This window comes from Choloepus didactylus, chromosome 2 (assembly GCF_015220235.1).
Source record: "Choloepus didactylus isolate mChoDid1 chromosome 2, mChoDid1.pri, whole genome shotgun sequence".
Taxonomy (NCBI): domain Eukaryota; kingdom Metazoa; phylum Chordata; class Mammalia; order Pilosa; family Megalonychidae; genus Choloepus; species Choloepus didactylus.
Genome location: NC_051308.1, coordinates 50,971,284 through 50,998,024, shown reverse-complemented (window position 1 = coordinate 50,998,024; position 26,741 = coordinate 50,971,284). Strand labels below are relative to the sequence as shown.

General features: G+C 38.7%; 2 protein-coding genes across 6 annotated transcripts in view; one reads left to right on the top strand and one right to left on the bottom strand.

Moving 5' to 3' along the window:
* HSD11B1 (hydroxysteroid 11-beta dehydrogenase 1) overlaps window positions 1–15,036 on the top strand; it is a 36,601-nt gene extending 21,565 nt beyond the window's left edge. For 4 of the 5 annotated variants that reach the window (XM_037824767.1, XM_037824758.1, XM_037824777.1 and 1 more), the window contains 2 exons: window positions 12,675–12,818; window positions 14,615–15,036. In XM_037824767.1, coding sequence (XP_037680695.1) covers window positions 12,675–12,818; window positions 14,615–14,832 — 362 coding nt within the window. In that variant the 3' untranslated portion in view covers window positions 14,833–15,036. The remainder of the gene's footprint in view (window positions 1–12,674; window positions 12,819–14,614) is intronic. The other variant, XM_037824785.1, reaches the window with a different exon arrangement.
* Window positions 8,734–26,741, bottom strand: part of C2H1orf74 (chromosome 2 C1orf74 homolog) — an 89,397-nt gene continuing 71,389 nt past the window's right edge. The window contains exon 4 of the transcript XR_005215064.1: window positions 8,734–10,308. The gene's annotated coding sequence lies outside the window, so the exon portion shown is untranslated. The remainder of the gene's footprint in view (window positions 10,309–26,741) is intronic.

Below are 26,741 nucleotides of genomic sequence, written 5' to 3'. Positions count from 1 at the left end.
AATAAAAATCATCCACAATCCTATAATCTAGTTATAATCATGCTATTATTTTTGGTGAATTTTGTTCCAGATACATATAGAGATATAGAGACAGAAATAGAGAAATACAGATGTGGGTATGGGCATGGGTTTAACTATAGATGATACAGATATAAATACAGATATGGATATATGGTTCAATTATTTAATTTCCTATTCCCAGACATTTAGATTACTTCCAGTGTTTTCTTATTATAAAAATTCTGTAACAAATGTTCTTGTACATAAATATGTGGCTACAGTGATGATTTTTCTTTGATAGATTCTTAGCACTAGATTTGCTGGATAAAATGATGGGAACATTTTAAAGGCTATTGGCTCATACTGCCAAATTGCTTTGGACAAATCGAACAATTAAGTAGACTTTCTTAAATATACAAAAATAAAAACCAATTCAAATGAATAACAGAACTATGCCCCTTTCCCACCATATGCTCATCTCATATCACTTTGCAGAATTGACAAAGTTTTCAGCAAGTGAGAATTTTGTAGATAGAAGAAAACGGTGTTTAGGAGTCATAATTTGAATTTCTTATTTACTTGTGAGACGGAATGTGAGGTCCCTTGTCCTCCTAAGAGCAGTAATATTCTCTTTTTTATTACCATTATATCCTCAATGGCTACAACAGTGCCTGGCAAGTAGTAGACATTTAAAAAAAAGTCTGATAATTAAATTAATGAATGAATTTCATTTTCCTGCATTCATAGGCTATTTTTATTTTTTATTCTGTGAATTGTTTTTCCATGTCCTTTGCCTATTGGGATGCTAAATAAACTTTTCTAACAATAAATACAGAAAATGGATTACATATGCAGCTTTCTGGTGCAAACTTTGACAAAAGTATAACATTGAAACACAGCTAAATATAAAATTAATTAGGTGAAAAGCTAATTTGACATGGTGTAACTATGTAACTTTAGATGGTCAAGCCAGATCCAAGGAGAATTCCCATTGAAATATGTATTAATTTCAGTGAATAGAAATTGATGTAATCTGCTTCAAGAAGAGGGATGGCAGGGGAAACAGGCCTAACTTCACTTTTGAGAAATGTATTCTACAGATGCACTTGCACAGCAGTACTTCCCGAACATTCCTTCATTCTATCAGTCAGTCAGAAACCACATTCTAAGGGTCTGCTCTGAGCCCGTCACTGTGCTCAATGCCAGGGCCACAGCAGTGAGCAGGAAAGGCAAGGCCTGGTGCAGGGCGGCATGGATTCCACACTCCAGGGTAAGCCCATTTGTTGTCATGTTTACAGTCATGAAAAAAAAAAAAAATTGAAGCAACCTAAAAATCCATGATTGCGGACAGGTTTCCTAAATTTTAATGGAATGCCATATAATTTTATTTACATACTGACTGTAAAAAATATGTTTAAATGGAAAATGCAATTTGCAGAATAGTAATAGTGTGTGCTATTAAGAGAAAAGGGTTTTAACCTTTCATTTATACACCTCTGAACTACCTACTGTACAAGGAGCTTTGTATGAATTTTATTAGAATTTTTTTTTTAAAGAGAAGCGAGGGATTACAACAGGGTTCCGATAATGGTAACCAAAACCAAAATATTCCTGCTCTCAGGATGGCTGACTTCAGGAGGACAGAGCACTCAAGTTCAACCTCACAATAAACAAAGACATTCAATTATAACTACTAAATAACGTGGGTTTTTGTTTTGTGTTTGTTTGCTTACCAAATTATCTATTGTTGAAAACAGTGTCAGCTCTGCAAAGTAGGTGCAGAAGGGGCACTCTCATCTATTTCAAAAGGGCATAGTTCTTTTATTCATTTTAATTGGTTTTCATTTTTTATTTTTAAAACACTAGACCTTTACTTTTTGTTGTGTCTAAAGCCATTTGGCAATATGTACCAATGGCCTTAAAAATGTTCCTATCATTTCACCCAGCAAAACTAATGCTAAGAATCAAGGAATAATCATCAATCTAGTCACAGATGTATGTATGAAAACATTTATCATAGGATTTTTTAAATGTGTCTGTGCACCTGCAGGCAAAGCTACCAACACTGAAAATAGCTAGCTGACACGTGCCTAAGTCAACTATCACAGTGAATGGAAAGTTAGAACCCAATTAATGTATGGCATAGTTGATTTTACTATGTGAGTTTTAAGTCATTTTGTATTTTCTAATGATACTGTCTGGCTCAGGAACTCCCAAGCAATAGGTACATACGATAAATCCTTTCTGTTTAGCAGTAGGAAATTAGTCTTTCCCTATACTCTCTAAATAAATAAGTGTTGAACAACATTTTAAAAATATTATTTTTGACAGAGTGCCAAATCACTGGCCCACTTGGGGCATACACTGTCTTAGTCCATCCCTGGATAGGTAGCCCAGCCTCATGGGAATTGCAGCTGGGGAGCCGTCAGGAAACAAACCACCCCAGGATTTCCCAGGAATGGCATACCAGCTTCTCTCTCTCAACTAACCTCTGCTTCATTTTGTACACAGTCCAACCTGGCTGCCATAGACACCTTCTCAACATAACTCTCAACACACCTTTGACTTCTGCCCAATGGCCAATTATTTTGATCTCTCAATCTCTTGATGCAAGATTTCCCCCCAAAAAGTCAGTATCTAATTGGCCCAACTCAATTTTTATAAGTCACCATCCTAAGTCATTCATCATGACCAACCTAGAGAGGAGCAATCATTGAACCAGGTGTAATCAGCTAAGACCACAGGGAGGGTAGGGTTACACTTGAACGAGAGTAGGTGCTGGTGGACAAGTCTAACACACCCTAGGTGGCTTCATACTTTTGTACGCCTTCTGGCTTTCTGGTTTTCTTTGTCTAATACTGAATAAATTTTTACTCAAATATCTTACTTGTAAGGATTATCTGCCAATAGCCATCATCAAACCTACAACCATCCACTCTCCCAAACCCTATCCCTCGATATAACATTTGGTCCTTGGTATGTTAAAAGAGCACTTATCTCTTTCTCAGCCTTAAATTTCATTTCAAATCTTTCAGTGATTAACCAAGAGCAGATCAATTCCTCTCACATCAATTTTCCATAATGCAATTCTCTCAGTGACCAATTGATTGTAGTAGAAAACAAATTGCACTTGGGGCAAAAATGTTATTTGGGGATTTATGAAGAATATCCACTATAGGCCATGTTTGCAGAGAGAATTTCAAAGAGTGGTTGCATACATAAACATTTTATTACTAAACTCTTATTCCTGTGTACGAGTAGTATTCTTTTAGGGGTCAAAAGCTAATACAAAAATTTTCAGCTATCAATGCCTAAAATAATGGTTTTGACTTTATACCAAGATAGGCAGCCCTAGTTTACATCACAAGACCCCATCTCATCCTTGAATCTGGCTACACACAAATTTCATGCAAGGTTGTGTTTTTATGTAGATAAAATGCAAAGCACTAGAGTAATTTTCATAACATCGGCAAATGCGCCATTTGCCGAAAGTCAATTTGCCAAATGAAATGATTAACTTGCTAAATTATAGATTTCCCAATAGTATTGCTATTTACAAATTATTGGTAGCAATTTATATTGCATGGGATCATGTCAATGGCTTTTAAAGATTTTTTTTAAAGAATTGACTTCATTTTCGTTTTTTTATAGCTATTTAGCTGAAGTTGAGTGAACAGGCTTTCTCATACATGAACTTTGCGAGCTCTGTTTTGCAGACTTTCATGTCTAAATTGGACTATATGCCTAAATTAGGAAAATTACCATGGTAACAAAACTTGTATTTGGTAGACTAATAAACCATATCAGCAAAACTAGAGAAGCAAAAGTCAGTTAAGTTACATCTAAATGGCAAACCATCCTTTTATATAAATGACACTGAACAGTTTGTATATAAAAAATGCTAAAATTCAAAGCATAAGCAAAATATTGCTTTGATCAAGCTGATTCATAAGTCTGTGATTCGAAGTAGACAAGGGAATAATTAAAAATATGTTAAAAGAGAGACACCCACCCTATAAAGTGAAAGAGACAAACCCACCCTTTTATTTATTTCAAAGCACATGAAATTTGACATATACGAAAAGTTGTCATTCCCAAATGTCAAAGTACTGAGAAAACCCAAACACTTTGGACTTGGCCTGCCCTTGGCAAACAGCAGCAGTATAATGACTAGGGGAAAACATAAAATAAACTAATGCTTCAAAAAACATCCACTGGCCTTCCTTCCTGAATAATTTGATCTAAATGCTATTCGGTGGGAGCTGAGCAATGTAGGCATCTGTGGGGGAAAGGTCGGAGGGCAGGGGAGGAAGGGGGTGCCAGGGACAGCTCGGTTGTCAAACTTGAGCAGGCTGGGAAAAGTTTGTGCCAGGAAGTAGTAGCGGCCACCTGACTTGGGGTATCAGAGAATGAGTGAGATAAGGAGGGTGTCTACATGGGGTGGTGAGGTGGGGAGGGTCGTGAGGGGACAGAAGTGGTAGCCTTGCCTCTTGCCTTTAGACTTTGAACTGTGATTCAAATATCAGTCCCCAGACCCCACAGGACCCTTGTAAAGTTCTCCAAATGGTCCTCTTGGAGCTCTCTCACATGGCTAAAGGCAAGAGGAATGCAACTGCCTCCCCTGACCCTTGGTGGATAAACAGGTAAGACATTGACTAATCTTCCTTCTACAAACATAACTATTTGTTTAGGCTGAACATAGGTGCTTAGTTAATGCAGGCAGAACTGCATTAGGTTTGGGTTCCCTCTTCAGCTGTGGGGCTTCTTAAAACCCCTTCTTTCCTTCTTGCCTTGGGAAATCCGCTGATACTCTTGAGACAACTGAGGTAACCCCATTTAACATCCTGTTATACAGACCCCATACCTGCATAGAGATGATCTTGCCAAAATCACCTTGTTGTGAAATTTAGGTAACAGGCTTTATCTTATGTCTGCAGCATTTTGCACTGTTTCAACACCATACACCCCTCCTTAGTATTCTGTCAAAACACTCCCCTAGTTTTCCTCTGGTCACTTGCACTGCCCCTTCTCAGTGTCTCTTAGGTTCCTCTTCATCTCTTCCACCGTTAATTGTTGGTTTCCTCGGGATTCCTTCCATCCTAAGCCCTTCTCTTTGTCTCAACATGCTCTCTCTGCGCAATCCCATCTATTCCCATTGCTTCAGATATTGCCAGGCTACGGGTTGTCTCAATACTATAATGACAAGATTCAGGTTCTCCGGGACCTAGAGTAGGTAGATGCGGTACATAGGTGGGTGTGCCAGTTTGAATGTATTATGTCCCCCCAAACACCATTATCTTTGATGCAATCTTGTGTGGGCAGACCTATCAGTGTTAATTAGATTGTAATTCTTTGAGTGTTTCCATGGAGATGCACCCCACCCAACTGTGGGTGATGTCTCTGATTGGATAATTTCGTTGGAGTTGATGGCCCGCCCATTGGGTGGGTCTGAATTAAACTATGGCATACTATATAAGATCATACAGAAGGAGCAAACTTGCTAAAGCCAAGAGGGACACTTTGAAGAAAGCACAGGAGCTGCAGATGAGAGACATTTTGAAGACGGCCGTTGAAAGCAGACTCTTGGTCTGGAGAAGCTGAGAGAGGACAAATAGCCCAAGTGCAACTAAGAGTGGCATTTTTGAGGAATGCAGCCTAGAGAGGAACGTCCTGGGAGAAAGCCATTTTGAAAACAGAACTTTGGAGCAGATACCAGCCACGTGCCTTCCCAGCAAACAGAGGTTTTCCGGATACCATTGGCCATCCTCCAGTGAAGGTACCAGATCGTTGATGACTTACCTTGGACACTTGATGGCCTTAATACTGTAACTTTGTAACCAAATAGACTCCCATTATAAAAGCCAATCTATTTCTGGTGTTTTGCATTCCGGCAACATTAGCAAACTAGAACAGTGGGTTTATCCTTAGAACCTGACACAACAGCCATGACAACTAAGGAGTTTAGATCACAAGGGTCCCAGCTGAGGAAAATTTTTAGGAATAACTGGGGAGGCGGGGTGGAGGGGAGGGTGGAGTGGGGTTGCAGGATCGATGATGAGTTCCCAGCCTTGAAGCCATCCAGACAAGTTGGAACCTCAAGTTGGAGCTCAATAGAGGGCGTGGCTGGTTTGCCTGGGATCACTTTCAAGGCTGAGAGCAGGCTGGAATGAAGCTTTTCAATCCCATTTCTTCTGAGCTCTTAATTAAAGCAGTTTAAAATCAGCCTTTGAAATGGAAAGCATTTCAAAAGCTCAGCAAGGCAGTAGGAGATGGAGGGTGAAGAGTGGATGAACAAAAGGACTGAGGCCCCCTCTGACCTCTTCCACTCAGTTAACGAGCCCCAGTGCACAGCTTCTCTGCCAGCTCACCCACTCTCAAACTGTTTTTACAGTGGCTGAGCCCCAGCATTTCTGGGACAGAGCTAATTGCAAACTTTCTGTCCCATTTATCACCACCCCTGCACTCATACTTGTCAGACTCCATGTACCACATTTTGCTTCAATAAATCTGGTCACCATTGCCCTGTTTCTTAGTGATTTAAAACTTCCCAGAAGAGAAATGCAGTTGCCACATGCCTCTCCCTCTACAAGGGCTCCATTTTCCCACATAAACCAAAGCTTAGCCTTGGGCAAAGGCATTCAGGCTGTTAACGCCTCACTTTAATGACTGCTTCATTCATATTAGAACAGGACATTTATTTACTTATTCATCTTATTTAATTCAGTTTATACACTGGCATATTATTTTCAACTGGTAGCTGAATAAATGAGCCTCTTGGCATATTATTCTTTCCTTGCACTTCCTGATCAGATTGAGTTCTCTTCCCTGAACCTGGAGGTTATCTAAGGCAGACTACAATACTTTTCTGTCCACTTTAGGGTAATAAAAGATCTTCTAGGGGCTTCCAGTCTCAAGAACAGGCTCGCTTCAGTAGATGAAATATTCAATCATATGTAATTTAACTTTTCTTTAGTTATTGTTTTATTCTTCTTCTTCTTATTATTATTATAGAAGATAATAGTTTTTTTCAGAAAAATCATGCAGAAAGTATATGGTTCCCATGTACTGCACCCCGCCCCCCTCCAGACATGTAGTTTTCCCTATTATTTGCATTAGTGTGGTACCCTTGTTGCAATTGATGAAACAATACTACTAAAATTGTACTAACTTCAATCCATAGTTAGCACTACAGTTCACAGTGTTGTACAGTCCTACATTATTTTTTTTAATTTCTATTCTATATTCCAGTATATACAACCTCAAATTTCCCCCTTTTAACCACATTCAACTAAAATAATTCAGTGGTGTTAATTAATTCACAATGTTTTCCTACCCTCACCACCATCCATTACCAAAACTTTTCCATCACCCCAAACAGAAACTGTACCAATTAAGCATAAACTCCCCATTCCCTACCCTACCCTGGCCCCTGGTAACATGTACTTTAGTTTCTGACTCTATGAATTTAGTATACAATATTTGTCCTTTTGTATCTGGCTTATTTCACTCAACATGATGTCTTTAAGTTCATCCATGTTGTCACATGTATCACAAATTCATTCCTTTTTACTGCTGAATATTATTCCATTGTATGTTTATACCACATTTTGCTTATCCATTCATCCATTGATGAACATTTGGGTTGTGTCTATCTTTTGGCATTTATGGAAAATGCCACTATGAAACCAGTGTGCAAATAATTGTTTGGGTCCCTGGCTTTTCAGTTCTTTTGGGTATATATCGAGAAATGGGATTGCAAGGACATATGATAATTCTATACTTAACTTTCTGAGGAATCACCAAACTCTTCTCCACAGTGGCTGTACAGTTTTACATCCCCACCAACAATGAACAAGTGTTCCATTTCTACATATCCTCTCCAATGCTTGTTGGTTTCTGCTTTTTTTTCTAATAGTAGCAATTCTACTAGGTGTGAAATGGTATTTCATTGTGGTTTTGATCTGCATTTCCCAATTGGCTAATGATGTTGAGCATCTTTTCATGTACATATTGTTCACTTGTATATCTTCTTTAGAGAAATGTTTATTCATGTCTTTTACCCATTTTTAATTGTGCTGTTAGTGTTTTTGTTGTTGAGTTGTAGACTTCTTTATATATTCCAGATATTACACCCTTATCAGATATGTGGTTTCCAAATATTTTCTACCATTCTGTAGGTTGTCTTTTTACTTTCATGATAAAGTCATTCAAAAAATTTAATTTTGATAAAGTTCCATTTATCTATTTTTTCTTTTGTTGCTCATACTTTTGATGTAAAGTCTAAGAAACTGTTGCCTAACACATGGTCCTGATATGTCTGTCTTTGTACCAGTTCCATGCTGTTTTGATTACTGTTAGCTTTGTAATAAGTTTTATTATCAGGAACAGTGAGTTTTTCAAATATGTTCTCCTTTTCCAAGATGGTTTTGGCTCTTCAAGGACCCTTACTCTTCCATATAAATTTGAGGATGGCTTTTCCATTTCTGCAAAGAAGGCCTTTGGAATTTGGGGATTGCATTGAATCTGTAAACAACTATAGGTAGAATTGACATCTTAACAATATTTAGCCTTCAAATCCATGAACATGAATGTCCTTCCATTTATTTAGGTCTTCTTTGATTTCTTTTAGCAATGTTTTGTAGTTTTTCGTGTACAAGTTCTTTACATAGTTGGTTAAATTTATCCCCTGATTTTTCATTCTTTTAGTGTTAATTTTTTTTCTGGATTTTCTCTTCAGATTTATGACTAGTGTATGCAAATACTACTGATTTTTGCATGCTGAATTTGACCCAGCCACTTTGCTGAATTTGTTCATTAGCTCTAGTAGCTTTGTTGTGGATTTTCATAATTTTCTATATAGAGGATCAGGTCATCTTCAAATAGGAAAAGTTTTACTTCCTCTTTTCCAATGTAGATGTCTTTTATTTCTTTTTCTTGCCTTATTGATCTGGCTAGAACGTCCAGTAAAATGTTGTATAACATGGTGACAGTGTGCATCCTTGTCTATTCTTGATCTTAGAGGGAAAACTTTCAGTCTTTCACCATTGAATATGAGGTTAGCTGTGGATTTTTCATATATATGCTTTATCTTGTTGAATAACTTTCCTTCTACTTCTACTCCTAGTTGTCCAGTGTGTTCATCGAGAAGCAGTGCTCGATTTTATCAAATGCCTTTTCTGCATCAATTGAGATTATCAAGCGGTTTTTACCTTCATGAAGTTTTTTCCTTCATTCTGTTAATGTTATTACATAAATTGATTTTCTTATGTTGGACCACCCTTGCAGATCTCGGATAAATCCTACATATTAGCTCCTAAATTATTTAGCTCAAATTTTTTGGTTATTCTGTTTGTCTGCTTCATGTGCCTATTTGTCTCTTCAGGGGACTTTTCTCTGCATACCTATCCTCTTCCACGGCTGGAAATGGCTATATATGTCCTTTTAGTTCAAAATCCAACAGCAGTTAATTAGGATCCCTGTGTCACTTAGTTCAGTTTCTTGAGAGAGAGAGAGAAAAAAAGTGAGAGAGAGACCATGATGTGTGTTTAAGCTATTACTGACCCAATTCTATGGCTTGGAAGGCAAATCTCTTTGAAGGGATATGTGTCGGAAGGCAATAGTTTACATTTCTGGTACACTGAAGGTTTTTAGATTTTATATATTCAAACCTATTCAAACCTTCATAATTTATGCCTTTGATTTCATGCTTTAAAAAAGCATCTCTTACCTGAGACTATATAGTCATCAATACCTTATTATTTTATTTTCCACATATACTCTGTAATTTAATTTTAACTTATTAATGAGAATAGCATTCTTCTATTCTCCAAGTAGTTACCTATTTGTCCCAGTATGATTTATTGAATAACTCATACTTTTCTCACTGATTTGGAATACTACTATTACTACTACTACTGCTACTACTAATAATAATAGCATTTAGTGAATGTTTTCTAAGTTCTAGAGTTTGTGCTAAGTATATTACATGGATTATTTCAGATTTGTAATATTTTTTCCACAAATTACTGCTAAGAAGTGGCATATTTGGGATTCACACCTAGGTCATCTGACTCTAGAGCTCATATTTTAACCATTATTCTGTTTCTTAGAAATAATTTGACTCTATTTTTGGCTTAAACAATAAGGAAAATTATTGACATAACTGAAAGTCCAGATGTAGGGCAGTCTTCACAGTTGACTTGGCTCAAACTCAATGTCCCTGTAATTCTCTTTGCTCTGCTCTCTTCCATATGTGGCTTCATCCTCAGGCTGACAGTGAGATAGCTGCAGCAATTCTGGGCTCCATATCTATGCACAAAAATGTTCAGCAGAAAAGAAAGAGTTACTGTTTTCAGATACTCTCCCAGAAGAACAAAGAACTTTCCCAGACACTCTAACAAAATTCTCAAGTTCCATTGGTCCAAAATAAGCATGAGCAAGGAGGATAGAATTAAATAGAAAATACAAGTTACAACAAGTTTACCATTATAGTGGTGTAATTATGGTCATATTTTTAACATATAGAGATTTACATTTTTATGTAATCATATATTCTTTGCTTTAATTTTTTTTATTTTTTATTAGAAAAATCTCTCTGATAAATAATTCACCACTAGTATCTTCTTTTGCTAATTGAATTATTTTTGTGTCAGTCAAAAATTGCATTCTGCTGCACATGTAACAAAAATATCTCACAGTGGCTTAACAAATAGATGGTTCTTATTCTCAGGAACAAGAACTTCAGAGCTGGTTTGGGGACTTGCAGTGTCCTCAAGAATCCAAGCTTGTTCCAGATTTATGTTCCACTATCCTTAATATGCAACTTTTTCCCCCAAGCTGACAAGAAGACTGCTGCAATTCTAGTCATCACACCTGAATTTCACTTAGGAAGAAAGGGGAAGGGCAAAATGTTAAATTTGCATGCCACCTGAATCCATCTATTTTATCAGGAAACTAATGTCTTTCCTGGAATCTCCATCTGTTAGACTTCTCACTGGTCAGAACTAGATCACATTAGGAGTGAGGGAATCTTGGAGAGGTAAGTATTTTTTTTTTGAGCACACTGCTGTCCTGAACAAAAATCAGGATCTATTATTAAAGAAGGGAAAATGGATATTGGATAAGCAACAGTGCCACAATTTTCCATCTAGAATTTTTTTTTTTTGATAGATGACATAAAACAGAGCTAACTTAAAATTTTCCAATTAGTTAACAATTTTCCCAGCACTTTCATTGAAGAAGCCATCCTTTTCCAATGATTTGGCATGCAACATTATTATGTTTAGAAAATCATAGAGGTTCCAATTCCAGTAATGGCAGAGTTGTACCTAACAGACCAACCTTCCCCAGATAACAACTATAAACTTCAGACAAAATATAAAAACCAACTATTGAAAGCACTGGAGAGTGACCTAAAGGAGACAGAAGCTGAAGGGTTGTCAACACGGGAAAGAAGGACAGACAGGACATTAGGAGTTTCCCAATTTTATAGCTTTTTGCCTAAGGCAGTTGCCAGTCCCTGTCATATCTTGGATAGAAACCTGCACTCTGACTGGCTTGAAGAACCAGAAGGAAGAGTTTGGGGTTGCCATTGCAGCCAGAAAGTGAAGGGGAACATCTTAGAAAGGAGAAAGAACCACATTACATATTTAAACTCTCCCCAAATCTCTGTTGACCCCTAAACTACTCAAGGGCAGTGCAGACCCCAAGCAGCCCAGTTAAGATTAAAATAATTAAACAAAGATTTCAGCTACTCTCTAAGAAAAGAGGCAGAGTTTCAGCCAGGTTAACTGCCCACTAAAGCAAAACAAAATCAGCGCTCTTTGGAGGAATATGTCTGCATTCAGGTACTCTACAGTGTACCGCTGGCAATAACCAAGATGCAATTCAAAATTATTAGGCATACAAATAATAGGAAATGTGACCCATACCCAGAAAGAAAGATCAATCCTGAAATGACCCAGACTTTAGAATTAGCAGACCAGGATTTTAAAGCAGCTATTGTAACAATGCTCAGCAAAGAGTCTAGGGTCTCAGGCCACTGCTGCTCCTCCATCTTGGAAAGGGTACAAAGAATAGATTATCCTATTAAGAATATGTCCACCTGTCCTCTGAAAAGCAAAAGTAAGAATCAGGCTGTTGAAAGTAAGAAAAGTGGTTTGGGGTAGAAAAGCAGGATAAAGATTGTTTGAAAATAAGAATCTTCACCCCCCTCCCATGTGTACAGTATGAAACATATCCTTTCCAAGATCAGTGACAAGTCACTGAGTTGGCAGAGGGTTCCTGTCAAACCCTTGAATCCCAGCTCCCTTGGGTCAGAGGGGAAAGAGTTGGCAGCTGTGCAATTGCATGGCTCTTTTGTGGCCTGGCTTATTTACCACCCTTACTGAAAACCTAACCAATCCTTCAATGCCAGCTGTTGTGCAGCCCACTCCATCCCATCCCCACCCTAGTCTCTGCTAGAAACTCTCTCTGGAAGAGAGTTTCTCTGAGTTTTCTTTCAGTAATTCAGTGCAGCAGGATAATTTTCATAGGAAATAGAGATAAACTAAGACTCAAAGGGGTAAGAGGACTCCACAGGTGTCACAAAGCCTGCTAAGATAGATCGAAGATCAGATCTGCCAGAGGCTGAAATGGGTCACCTTGTTAACCCATCTCTTTAATCTATCATTTAGGGAAAATAGCTAGCCCACTGATTGCTCCCTATGCTGCAAGCAAGTTTGCTCTGGATGGATTCTTTTCCTCCATCAGGAAGGAATATTCAGTGACTAAGGTCAATGTGTCAATCACTCTCTGTGTCCTCGGCCTCATAAATACAGGTAAGGTCAAGACATTGGAGTAAATGATTTGAAGATGGATTTCTGTCTTACCATTGTGAATAAATAAGCTTTCTAATCCCCTTGGTTTATGTGTAATGCGCTCAAAACTAGTGAGAGAAAGCACTAGTCCTCCCATTTAATAAAGTACTGTTGCTAATGGGGCCTCTGACCACCCCTTGACCCTCCCTTCCATTGCTTCGGGTCCCTCTCCTGACCCCTCTCTGAACACCTTATGTCCTCATGGACACTCAATTACATTTCTGTGTGACAATTACCAAATACAAGTTGTTTTTTTCAAGTAACATCATCAGTAATAAGACATATTGATATCATGAGCCCCTTGAAATAATGCACTGAGAAGGACACAACATCAATTGTATGGCATTCTAGCCCAAAGTTCATAACCTCTCTCCAGTCAGGAGAGAATGTTGGACAACCCCAAATTGAGAGACTCTCTGTAGAACAATTGTTCGGTACTCTTCAAAAGTGTCTAAACCACGAGAGATGAGGAAAGACAAAGGCACTGTCATAGATTGGAGGAACCTAAGAAGAAATAACAAATCCTGAAAAGATGCTGGAAGAGAAGAAGGACATAAGTGAAAAATGAAGACTGTAGTTTAGTTAATAGTATTGTGAAATAATATTGTACCTGTTCTTGATAATTGTACAATAGTTATGTATGATGTTAAGAGCAGGGGAAGCAGGGTGAAGGATATAAGGGAATACTTGGTCCAATTTTTGCAACTTTTCTGTAAGCCAAATACAAGATTATCTAAGACATACAGCAGGTACTTATTTTAAGAAAACTTTATATAAACAGTAATTTAGTAGTAGTAATAGAATAAAAGAGACAGAGACAGTGAACAAGAAAAGTGTTTCTTTCTTGAAACAAGAAATGGTGGTGAACGTTATAAATGTAATTAACAGCACTGAATTATTTATTTGAATGTGGCTAAAAGGGGAAATTTTATGTTGTATATATGTTACTAGAATAAACATCTTTAAAAAAAACAAAAAACATAGAACTGTACAACACAAACAGTGAACCCTATTACAAATGATGGAAATGTTATTAACAATGATTAATAGTACAATTACAAAAATAATCTCTCAAGAATTGTAACAAATATATCACGCTATTGCAAGGTGTTAATCATAGGGTGGTATTTGGAAATTCTGCATTTTATGCTTGATTTTTATGCAAGCCTACAACTTCTCTAATAAAAAAAAAAGAGGAGGGGATGGAGAGAGAAACTGTGGAAGAAGGACATGAAAACTTGGAAGGAAAGAGAAGGTTATACTAGAATTACCTTCTAAGTGAAAGTGGCTAGTATTTACAAGGGAGAAAAAGCCTGAATACTTGTCCAACTATTGCTATCACGAGTCAGTAATTCATTAACACAGAGCACGTTGGTTTTGCCCACTGACACTTCCCATTAGCTACTGGTTCACAAAGTGACTTCTACCCTCACTGTGTGTCCTCAGCCCCCACATACTCCCCAACCAGCCTTAACACTCAAGAGAGGAACATAATTCAAATTTCCCCACTAATCACCTCTTACTATCCCCTCAAACATTCATCCAGGAATGCAGGGCTCCATTTACACTACCAGCTTCTTTGCCCAACAGACCCTAAACATATCATCTTCTCCATGTATGCCCCACAGAACTGAGGGGCTTGCAGAGAAAGCACTGGCCAACAGCTCCTGATAGTTAAGCTGTTAGTGTCTACAGGCCTTCCATCTTTAGACTGTACTTGTCTTTGATAACCCTGCTCTTCCTTTATCGTTTTACAGAAACAGCCATGAATGCAGTTTCTGGGGTCTTTGAGAGAGAAGCAGCTCCAAAGGAGGAATGTGCCCTGGAGATCATCAAAGGGGGAGCCCTGCGCCAAGAGGAAATTTATTATGGTAGCTCACTCTGGACCACTCTCCTGCTGGGAAATCCAGGAAGAAAGCTTCTGGAACTTCTCTTCTTAAGGAATTATAATATAGACAAATTTATAAACAACTAGGAACTCCGTTAGGGCTATGTACAGCCTGGGACTGTTCTGCCTGATATTTATCTGACCTTCATCCGTGAAGGAATCTCCCAAGAGTGATAAATTGGATGTACCCAGAGAGTTGCAAGTCACAGGTCACATCTCACAATTTCAAGGAGTTCCTCTAACAGTTAAACAGTGTAAATATAATTATAATAAATGATAAAAACCACTGCAGCCTGCAGTTGTGAAATTGATAGTAACTATAGGTATTATTGCAAGGTAATTATATCAAATTTACCTCTTATATATAATATTATTATGCCTAATATAATATTAACTGTAATAAAGGTCACATAAACTTTAAAAATTCATAGCTGGTAGCTATAACTGAAATTTATTTACTGTTCCTTTAAAACCATGGACTATACTAGTGAAATGTTTCAATTTCATTTCTAATTTTGTGGTCTAAACATTTTATCTGTTCCTACTTGAAGAAATTGCCCTACTCTTCATTTGGTGACTGTAATGTCATTTCTGTATATTTCGGATACTCTTTATATGATTTTATATTGCTCCTCTGGGAAGGAGGACAACTAAGCATGAATCCTTCGGGCAAATTCATGGATGTGAGCATCCCTGGAAACTTGAACCACAGCACCTATGCCCATTCATTGGACTCAGAATGCATCAAGCATCTATACTTTCTACATGGATGCTCAACTGTGTATTGGAAGTTTAGAGAGGTGCGGCTAGAGTTCAAATCCTGCCACTCACTCATTCATTCATTCAACAAATATTTTTTAACATTTGCAAGGCATCACTTGACAATGATCAAATGCAAACAAAAATCTGCTCTATTAACAACTTGACAAAACCCTTTATCAGTCAGAAATTCAAGACATAAGAGATGGCACACTCAAATTGGATAATTTTAGAAGAGTTTAATTTAAAATGCACTATTCACAAAGGTGTGGGCAAGGTATAGGGAAATCACAAGAGATAGTGCAATATCGCAAGGCTGATTACAACTGTTTATAACCCTAAGCCCATAGGGACAAGAAAAGAGAACAGTTACTAAGCTCTGAGCTCTGAGAACCCAGAGTTAGAATTCTTTGGAATGAGTCACATGACAGGAATTATGACCTTCAATTGAAGGATGCAATCAGCCCACCAAATACCATCAAGGAGGGAGGTGAGGGAATAAATACATCTGTCCCATTCTCTTTCCTCCCTCTGATCTCTTAGTGGTGATTCCAATTAGCTGAACAGAGAGGCAAGGAAGAAGACTGATACAGACCATACAGGAAAGCTACCCAGTGCACAGAGCAGGATGGAGAAGGCTGGAGAGTGTTTGGGAGGGACAGATGGAGAACATCAGTATGAACCCAACACTCCCAGATGTAAGGATTCCATGGTTAAGTGATGCTGGGGCATAAGATGTGGGGCCTGGAAGAGTAGGGGAGTCTTCCTTTTCCCACCCTTGAATCTAAATGGTGGCAGCAGAACAGATTTCAGTCCATTGAGCTAGCCAGTCACCTGAACAAGAAACTGGATCTGAGAGTGTGAGGATGGCTGACCTCTTCTTAGAAACAAGTCCTTCCCAGGGGATATTCACTGCAAGGGAGCCGGAGAGACCTGACTGCCCCTGTGAGCAAGAAAGTAACCAAAATTCGTGAAGTCTAGTTTCTGACTACATAGAATAATAACAACCCCCATTCCCACACACAAATACACATAAAATGTGGCCTTTTCAATAGGCAACATTAAATGACTATTACTCTTCAGGACTTTTTGAAATTCTCACCTCACTTCACCACACTGTGTTCACCAATTCCAAACTATGACCTCATGATCCTTAACCAATCCTATTCAAGCTACCATATTCAAAGACCCACTTTAAACTAGGCTCCCATACTTCATAAATAGCCCGACTTTGTTCTTCCAACTACAAGATGCTACTAAGACTCCATCAAGGTAATATTTCCCTTTACTTGGGAATAGAATAAACTTTGCCTTGTCAACAGCTTATTTTAGTGATCATTTCAGGAAACCAGCATTCAACAAACACTTCCCAAAAGGGTCCTCTCGGGCCCTCATCCAGTTCCTAGCCTGGCTCCCCTGCTCTGAGATGTCTGCCCCTTCTTCTCAGAAGCTTACGTATTCAAGGCCACCTGTGTGAAACTTGGGTTCACCTATCCAGAAACCTTACCTCTACCCACAGTAATGAGTCACCCTCCCTTGATCAATCTACATCCCAGGATAGGCAAGTTCTTTGCCCTAAGACCCGAGGTCAGGAGTGAGCATGGATCCTACAGGTCAGATTCTCTTTTAGGTATCTCTGCCAGTGTGAGCTGCAGGCATACCTTTCTGTTGTTGTTTAATCAACCAGTTCAGTAAAAAACATGCATCTCCCCAAGGTAAGCATATTTTTAAAGGATGATTTCAATCCATATTGAAAAAGAAAGGCACCCTTATCTTCCTTTGAAATCACCAAGCTCTGTTATTGTTCGGTGTATCTCTTCACTTCTTTCCTGCTCCACCTTGAAACCTATAGAATAATATCCAAGCTGTATCATACCATAATGGGCACTCCCTGCGTCAGGAATATTCATGGAAATATTCTGTCAAATTTTCATCCTCAAAATTTGGATGGATGGAAGAGGTATTAAACCAGGCAGAAAGGAAATTGGGGGGAGGGTAAATTTTTCCAGTGCCATTAAGAAGTCTGAACTGAAAGTACTCCATGATCTTAAACACCAGAAGGAATGCCAGTCTGAATGTGCCAAGTGCTAACTCATTGCTAGCTATTAAAGGATTCTTTTAGGGTAAAATCATGACTCTCAATCAAATATAAAATGAGCAAATATAAAAGACTTTGTTTAATTCATTAACAAATGAGGGAATGAGTAAAATGTTAAGATCAATTCAAAGGAGAATTCAGAACCATACTTACATAGGTAATCAAGAATACTGAGAAAGATCCAGGAGGGGGATTCGGGGGCAAGATGGCAGCATAGAGAGGAGTGGAAGCTAAGTAGTCCCCTTGGAACAACTACAAACAACCAGAAACAACTAGTAAATAATCCAGAATAACTGCGGGGGGACAAACGAGACCATCCACTCATCATACACCAACCTGAATTGGGAGGAATGCCTGAGAACACAGCATAAAATCTGTAAGTAAAACCTGCGGATCCAAGTCGTGAGACTAACCCGAGCTGCAAAGCCTCGTGGTGCCGGAGAGAAGCTCTCTCCTAGCAAGCGAATATAGCTCAGCTGAGCTCCAACTGGGGTTTTAAGCAGCGAGTGTGAACTGCTCACTACAGGTACGCAGCCCCAAAAAACAGACAGAGGCTTTGGGTGACGACTGACCTTGGAGAGCCAGAGAGTCCCCTTGGTCTGGGTCTGAAGGGGATTATCTGTTTCTTTTTCTGCTCAGTGGAGAAAGCCCCAGTCATTTTCAGTTTCCAGGGCTGTGGCTCTGGGAAGGGTGGAGACAGCACAAGCAGACAGCGAGACCATTGAAATGCTAATGACCTCCACTTGGGGGGTCTGTCTTCTCTAGGAGGAAAGGGGTGGGGCCCTTTCCATTCAGAACCAGACCCCAGAGCCTGGGGGAACACAGCCATACCTCCTCACACCAGTCAAGAATTATAGGCTAACAGACATCACCTGCTGGGCAGAAAAGCACGGAGCCCTGAGGCATCACAGGGTGGAGCAATTTTCTAAGACACACCTGCAGGGAAACCAGATACTGAATATTTCTTCCCTCTGGGACCTGAGCCTGTTCTGGTATGGGAAAACCTGATTTGGATAACCAAGGAAACCATGCCTAGACAACAGAAAATTACAACCTACACTAAGAAAAACAAATTTATGGCCCCGTCAAAGGAACAAACGTACACTTCAACTGAGATACAGGAATTTAAACAACTAATGCTAAATCAATTCAAAAAGTTTAGAGAAGATATTGCAAAAGAGATAGAGGCTGTAAAGGAAACACTGGGCATATATACGGCAGAAATCAAAAGTTCAGAAAAACAGCTAGTAGAATCTATGGAAATGAAAGGCACAACACAAGAGATGAAAGACACAATGGAAATATACAACAGCAGATCTCAAGAGGCAGAAGAAAACACTCAGGAACTGGAGAACAAAACACCTGAAAGCCTACACACAAAGGAGCAGATGGAGAAAAGAATGAAAAAATATGAGCAACGTCTCCGGGAACTCAAGGATGAAACAAAGTACAATAATGTACATATCATTGGTGTCCCAGAAGGCGAAGAGAAGGGAAAGGGGGCAGAAGCAATAATAGAGGAAATAATTAATGAGAATTTCCCATCTCTTATGAAAGACATAAAATTACAGATCCAAGAAGCGCAGCGTACTCCAAACAGAAGAGATATGAATAGGCCTACGCCAAGACACTTAATAATCAGATTATCAAATGTCAAAGACAAAGAGAGAACCCTGAAAGCAGCAAGAGAAAAGCGATCCATTACATACAAAGGAAGCTTAATAAGACTATGTGCGGATCTCTCAGCAGAAACCATGGAGGCAAGAAGGAAGTGGTGTGATATATTTAAGATACTGAAAGAGAAAAACCACCAACCAAGAATCCTGTATCCAGCAAAGCTGTCCTTCAAATATGAGGGAGAGCTCAAAATATTTTCTGACAAACAGACAATGAGAGACTTTGTGAACAAGACACCTGCCCTACAGGAAATACTAAAGGGAGCACTACAGGGTGATAGAAGACAGGAGCGTGTGGTTTGGAACACAATTTTGGGAGATGGTAGCACAACAATGTAAGTACACTGAACAAAGGTAACTATGAATACGGTTGAGAGAGGAAGGTGGGGAGCATGTGAGACACCACAAGAAAGGAGGAAAGATAAAGACTGGGACTGTGTAACTTGGTGAAATCTAGAGTATTCAACAATTGTGATAAAATGTACAAGTATGTTCTTTTACAAGGGAGAACAAGCAAATGTCAACCTTGCAAGGTGTTAAAAATAGGGAGGCATTGGGGGAGGAATGCAATCAGCATAAACTAGAGACTGTAACTAATAGAATCATTGTATTATGCTTCCTTTAATGTAACAAAGGTGATATACCAAGGTAAATGCAGATAAGAGGGGGGGATAAGGGAGGCATGTTAGACACTTGACATTGGTGGTATTGTCTGATTCTTTATTCTACTTTGATTTAAGGTTATTTTTCCTTTTGCTGCTTCCTAGCTGTCATTTTTTTTTCCTCTTTCTTTTGCCTCTCTACCTTCTTTGACTCTCCCTCCTGCCTTGTGGAAGAAATGTAGATGCCCTTATATAGATAGTGGTGAAGGTGGTGAACACATAAATGTATGACCATGCAGAGAACCATCGATTATCTACTTGGGATGGAATCTATGGTGAGTGAACAAAACCGTATTTTAAAAAAAATGGGTTGATGACAAAACCTCGAGGGCAATATACTGAGTGAAATAAGCCAGACACATAAGGACAATTATTGCAGGGTCTCACTGATAGGAACTAATTATAATATGTAAACTCATAGACATGAAATATAAGGTACCAAGACATAGGACGAGGCTTAAGAATGGCGAGCGGTTGCTTAGTATGAGCAGAATGTTCAACTAGGATGAACTTAAATGTTTGGAAATGAACAGGGGTGTTGGTAGCAAGATGTGAGAATAACTAACAGTGCCGAATGGTGTGTGAATGAGGTGGAAAGGGAAGGCTCAGAGTCATATATGTCACCAGAAGGAAAGTTAGAGGTCAAAAGATGGGAATGTATAAAACTGAAGCTTATGGTGGGCAATGTCCATGATCAACTGTACAAATACTAGAAATCGCTTCCATGAACCAGAACAAATGTATGACAATACAATTAGAAGTTAATAATAGAGGGGCATATAGGGAAGAACTATATACCTATTACAAACTATATACTACAGTTAGTAATATTTCAACATTTTTTCATAAACAGTAACAAATGTACTATATCAATACTATGAGTCAACAATTGAGGGGGGTTGGTTAGGGATGGGGAGGATTACAGTTTCCTTTTCTTTTTTTCTTTTTTCATCTTTCACTTTATTTCTTGTCTGGAGTAATGAAAAGTTTCTAAAAATTGAACAAAAATTAAGTGTGATGGATGCACAGCTGTATGAGGGTACCCAGGGGCAAGTGATTGTACACTTTGGATCTTTGGATAATTGTATGTTATCTGAACAATCTCAATAAAAATGAAAAAAAAAAAAGAATACTGAGAAAAATTTGGTTAATAAGTGAAAAATGCTTTCTTTGGTTAAGGTCCATTTGAAAGACTTTATCACTTTATCATGAGCTCAAAAATATGTGTATAAGGATGTCCATTTTTCTTTTTAAAAAATTTTATGTTTTATTAGAGAAATTGTGGGTTTACTAAAAAAATTATGAAGAAAATACAGAGTTCCCATATACCCCTACTCACACACACAGTTTTTCCTATTATTAAAATTTTGCATTGGTGTGGTACTTTGTTACAATTGATGAAATAATATTTTTATAATTGTACTATTGTTCTAGTTTGCTAATGCTGCCAGAATGCAAAACACCAGAAATGGATTGGCTTTTATAAAAGGGGGTTTATTTGGTTACAAAGTTACAGTCTTAAGGCCATAAAGTGTCCGTCAACAAAGGATACCTTCACTGGAGAGAGGCCATTGGCATCCAGAAACCTCTGTTAGCTGGGAAGGCACGTGGCTGGTGTCTGCTTGCTCCTAGGTTGCATTTCAAAATGGCGTTTTCCAAAATGTCTGCATCAGCTTCCAACGGCCTTCTTCAAAATGTCTCTCAGCTCCAGCTAGCTATGAGCTCCTTCTGTCTGAGCTTATATAGTGCTCCAGTAAATTAAACAAGGCCCACAATGAATGGGTGGGGCCACGCCTCCATGGAAATTATCCAATCAGAGTTGTCACCTACAATTGGGTGGGTCACATCTACACTGAACTAATAGGTTCCAACCCAATCCACACTAATACATCTGCCCCCACAAGAATGCATTAAAGAATATGGCTTTTTCTGGGGGACATAAATATACAAACCAGCACAATTATTAATTACAGTCATAGTTTAAATTACAATTCACTTTTTGTGTTGTACAGTCCTATGGAGTTCTTTTAATTTTTTTCTAGTAACATATATACAATCTAAAATTTCCTGTTTAAACCACATTTAAATATATAATTCAGTTCTGTTAATTATGTTCATGATGTTGTGCTTCCATCACCACCAACCATTACCCTTCACCACCATACCTTTCCTGCTCTGCAAACAGAAACTCTGTACCTGTTAAGCATTAGCTCCCCACTCCCTACCCCCAAACTCAGCCCCTGGTAACCTGTATTCTGGTTTCTGACTCCATGAATTTGCTTACTCTAATTATTTCATATCAGTGAGATTGTACGATATTTGTCATTTGTCATTTGTGTCTGGCTTATGTCACTCAACATTATGTTTTCAGGATTCATCCATGTTGTATAATGCATAACCACTTCATTCCTTTTTTCACTGAATAATATTCCACTGTGTGTGTATATATATGTGTGTATATAATACAAGCTATATTGTTTAGCCATTCATCTGTTGATAGACTCTTGGGTTGATTCCATCTTTGGCAATTGTGAATAATGCCACCATGAACAACAGCATGAAAACACATATTCAAGTACCTGCTCTCAACACCTAGAAGTGGGTGTTTGTATTTGCTAAAGCTGCCAAAATGCAATATACAGAAATGGGTTGGCTTTTACCATGGAGATTTATTAACTTAAAAGTTTCCAATTCTGAGGCCATGATAATGTCCAAATCAAGGCATCATCAGGATAATACCTTCTTCCTGAAGAATGGCTGCTGATGACCCATGACTCCTCTGTCACATGGGAAGGCAAATGGTGATGTCTGCTGGTCTCTCCCTTCTCTCCCGAGTTTCATCGCTTCCAGTTTCTGCCTTCAGTAGCTTCCTCTCCGAGCTTCTACTTGTTTCTCTCTTTTTGCTTCTGTCTCTCTAAGCTTCTCTTGGATTTTTTCTATGAGCTTCTCTGTGTGCTTCTCTGAATTTCATCTCTTATAAAGGATTACAGTAAGAGGATTAAGACCCACCTGGGGCACGCCTCAACTGAAATAACCTAATTAAAAGATACCACCTATAGTAAGTCGATACCCAGAGATGGATTAGCTTTAAGAACATGATCTTTCTGGGGTTCATTCAGCTTTAAACTACCACAGTGGGATACCAGGTCATATGATAATTCTACACTTAACTTTTTGAGGAACCACCAAACTATTTTCCACAGCAGCTGTAGCATTTTACATTTCCATCAACAATGAATGAGTGTTCCTGTTTCTCCACATCCTATCCAACACTTGTCATTTTCTGTTCTGGTGGGGGTGAAATGGCATCTCATTATGGTTTCGATTTGCATTTCCCTAATGACCAATGATATTGAATACCTTTTCGTGTGCTTATAAGACATTTGTTTATCTTCTTTGGAGAACTGTGTATTCAAATCTTTTTCTCATTTTTAAATTGTACTGTTTGTCTTTCTGTTGTTGAGTTGTTAAGTCTTCTTGATATATGTTCTATATTAAACACTTATCCAAAATGTAGTTTCCATATTTCCAAATATTTACTCCCATTCTTTAGTTTGTCTTTTGACTTTCATGATGAAGTAATTTCATGCACAAAAGTTTTTAATTTTTTTTGAAGTTGCAGTTATCTATCTTTTTTTAATTTTGTTGCTCATGCTTTTAGTGTAAAGTCTAAGAAACTGTTGCCTAAGACAAGGTCCTGAAGTTGTTTCCCTATGTTTTCTTCTAGAACTATTATAGTCTTGGTTCTTACATTTAGGTCTCAGATCCATTTTGTGTTAATTTTTTATATAGCATGAGGTAGGGTACACCTTCCTTCTTTTGCATATGGATATCCAGTTTTCCTAGCACCATTTGTTGAAGGGACTATCTTTCCCCATTAAGTGTACTTGACATCCTTGTCAAAAATCTATTGGCCAGGGGGGTTGTGGGAATATGACAGAGTAGGAAGCTCCAGGAATTAGTCTCTCCACAGAACAACAAACAGGCAGGAACAGTCTGAATCAAATATTTTGCAACTCCACAGTCCAGAAGAACACTGTACAGCATCCAGGGAAGAGCAGGGGGAAGATGTTGGTAAATTATGGTAAATACCAGTAAATTCCTCTATCCACACAGATGGGAGGTTCTCATCTCCCATTCTCACCTCAGGACACAGTGGGGTCCAGCTCCAGGCATGGCTTGCTACTGCCAGAAAGGGACTTAAAATCCACTTCCCCAGGATCCAGGGTGGGCATGGACTGATTGCTGATCACAGCTTTTGATTAGTGACTTCAGATCACTGGGGGCATGTCTCTGAGGGCCCCACCCCATTGTTTCAACCTACCCCAGACCAAGGCAGCAGAGGAAACTTAAAGATGGTACAGTTCCTCAGAGCTGCAAAGGACAGTTGAAGGGCTGCATTGACTGGGCAGGAGCCAAGTCAAGAAAGCACAGCTTTGGGTAGCCGTGGAAAAAGCTCCTAGAGCCATTCCTGGCCCCTACTTCATCCACTCATCAGGGAAGTTTGGAGGTGGCCAGCATTTCCTTTGTGGGTCCCTGGCCTTATTCTGACTGGGAAATACTGACTTGGGAAACCCCTTTTTTGTATAACCCTCCTTCCCAGAATTTGCCTTCCAGTCTAAAGCAACTTGAGACAATGAAAACAGTGTAAGAAACAATTGAGGTAGAAAGCCTAGGGCAATTTGCAGTAGAGCACTTGGAAGAGGAAGGTCTGTGTGCTGGTTTGGATGTATTATGTCCCCCAAAATGCCATGTTCTTTAATCTTGTTGGGGCAGACATATTAGTGTTGATTAGGTTGGAATCTTTGGATTAGGTTGTTTCCATGGAAATGTGACCCACCCAACCGGGGGATAATACCTTTGATTAGATTATTTCCATGAGGTGTGGCCCCGCCTATTCAGGTCTTGATTTAATCACTGGAGTCATATAAAAGAGGTCATGGACAGAAGGATTGCAGAGCATCTAAGAGTGACATTTTGGAGAGCAGCTTAGAGAGGCATTTTGGAGATGGCCTTTGAGAGCACTTTTGCTGACACTTTGCTCCAGAGAAGATAAGAGAGGACAAACACCCCAAAAGCAACATTTTCAAGAATGCACAGGAGCTGAGAGAGGAGCTGGAACACAATCTGGGATCAGCAGATGCCAACCACATGCCTTCCCATATAACAGAGGTTTTCTGGATGCCATTGGCCTACCTTCAGTGAAGGTATACTCATGTTGATACCTTAATTTGGACATTTTCATGGCCTTCAGGCTGTAAATTTGTAACCAAATAAACCCTCTTTATAAAAGCCAATCCATTTCTGGTATTTTGCATAATGGCAGCATTAGCAAATCGGAACAGTTAGTCTCCTGGGAAATAGAGGGGGTATTCAAACTCCTATAAACAGGGAACTCCTAAGCACCTAGCAAGCACAAGCCCAGGACAATCACAGGCTCTGATAAGACAGGGAGGACACTGCAATTTTCATTTAACTTGGTCAGACCTTCTTGACAGGAGAATCTCAAGAGAATCTCTGTCATATAATCAGTGGTTTACAAGTTGAAGTACAGAAACCTCAGGGAATATATCCCACAGTTAACATTTTAAAATATAAAGATTTACAGCATGCAACAAAAGATTATAAGACAAAGAAATAGGAATTATTCTAAGGATGAGGATAAAAATCCAGAAGACAACAGCAAAGAAGACCGGACAGTGGATCTACCAGAGAAAACTTTTTTAAAAGTCTTAAAAATGTTGAAGGAGATGAAGGAAAGCACAGCAAAAGAACTAAAGGAGATCAGGAAAACAATGAATGAGCAATATGAAAATCTCAATAAAGAGACAAAAAATTTAAAAAGGAATCAAACAGAACTACTGGAGTTGAAGACAGCAATAACTGAAATGAAAAATTCCCAGGAGGTGTTCAGTAGCAGATTGGAGCTGGCAAAAGAAAGAATCAGTGAACTCAAAGACAAAACAATTGAAATGAGTCAGGCTGAGGAGCAGAAAAAAAAAAAAAAAAGAATTATAAAAAGTGAAAATAGCCTAAGAGACCTCAGGGAAATGATCAAGCATGCCAATGTATGCATTACAGGTGTCCCAGAAGGAGAAAAGAGAGAGAAAGGGGCAGGAGGAATATACAAAGAAATAATGACAGAAAGTGTCCCAAACTTAGCAAAAAGACAAATTATGCAGATCCAAGAAGCCCAGAGAACACCAAACAGGATACACTTGAATAAAAATATGCTCCATCATATATTGATCAAATGCAAAGGCAAAAAGAGAGACTTCTGAAAACTGCAAGAGAAAAGCAACGTGTTACATACAAGGGAGTCCCAATTAGACTATGTTCTGATTTCTCATCAGAAACAATAGAAGCAAGAAGGCAACAGGAAAAAATACTTAAAATGCTGAAAGAAAACAACTGCCAACCAAGAATTTTATATCCAGTAAAACTTTCTTTCAAAAATGAGGGAGAGAGTAAGACATATAAACAAACAAAAGCTAAGGGAGTTCATTGCCAACAGACCCACCCTACAAGCAATGCTAAAGGAGTTCTTCAGACTGAAAGGAAAGGACACTAGATAGTGGTTCAAAGCAGCATAAGGAAATAAAGACCTCTGGTAAAGGAAACTGTGGTAGTTTGGAACTGTTATGTACCCCATAAAAGACCGTGTTCTTTTAATCCATTCCTGTGCATGCAGACTTATTGTGGGTGGTACCTTTTGTTTAGGTTATTTCAATTGAGATGTGACCCAGCCCATTCAAGGTGGATCCTAATCCTTTTACTGGAGTCCTTTATGAGAGGATAAGG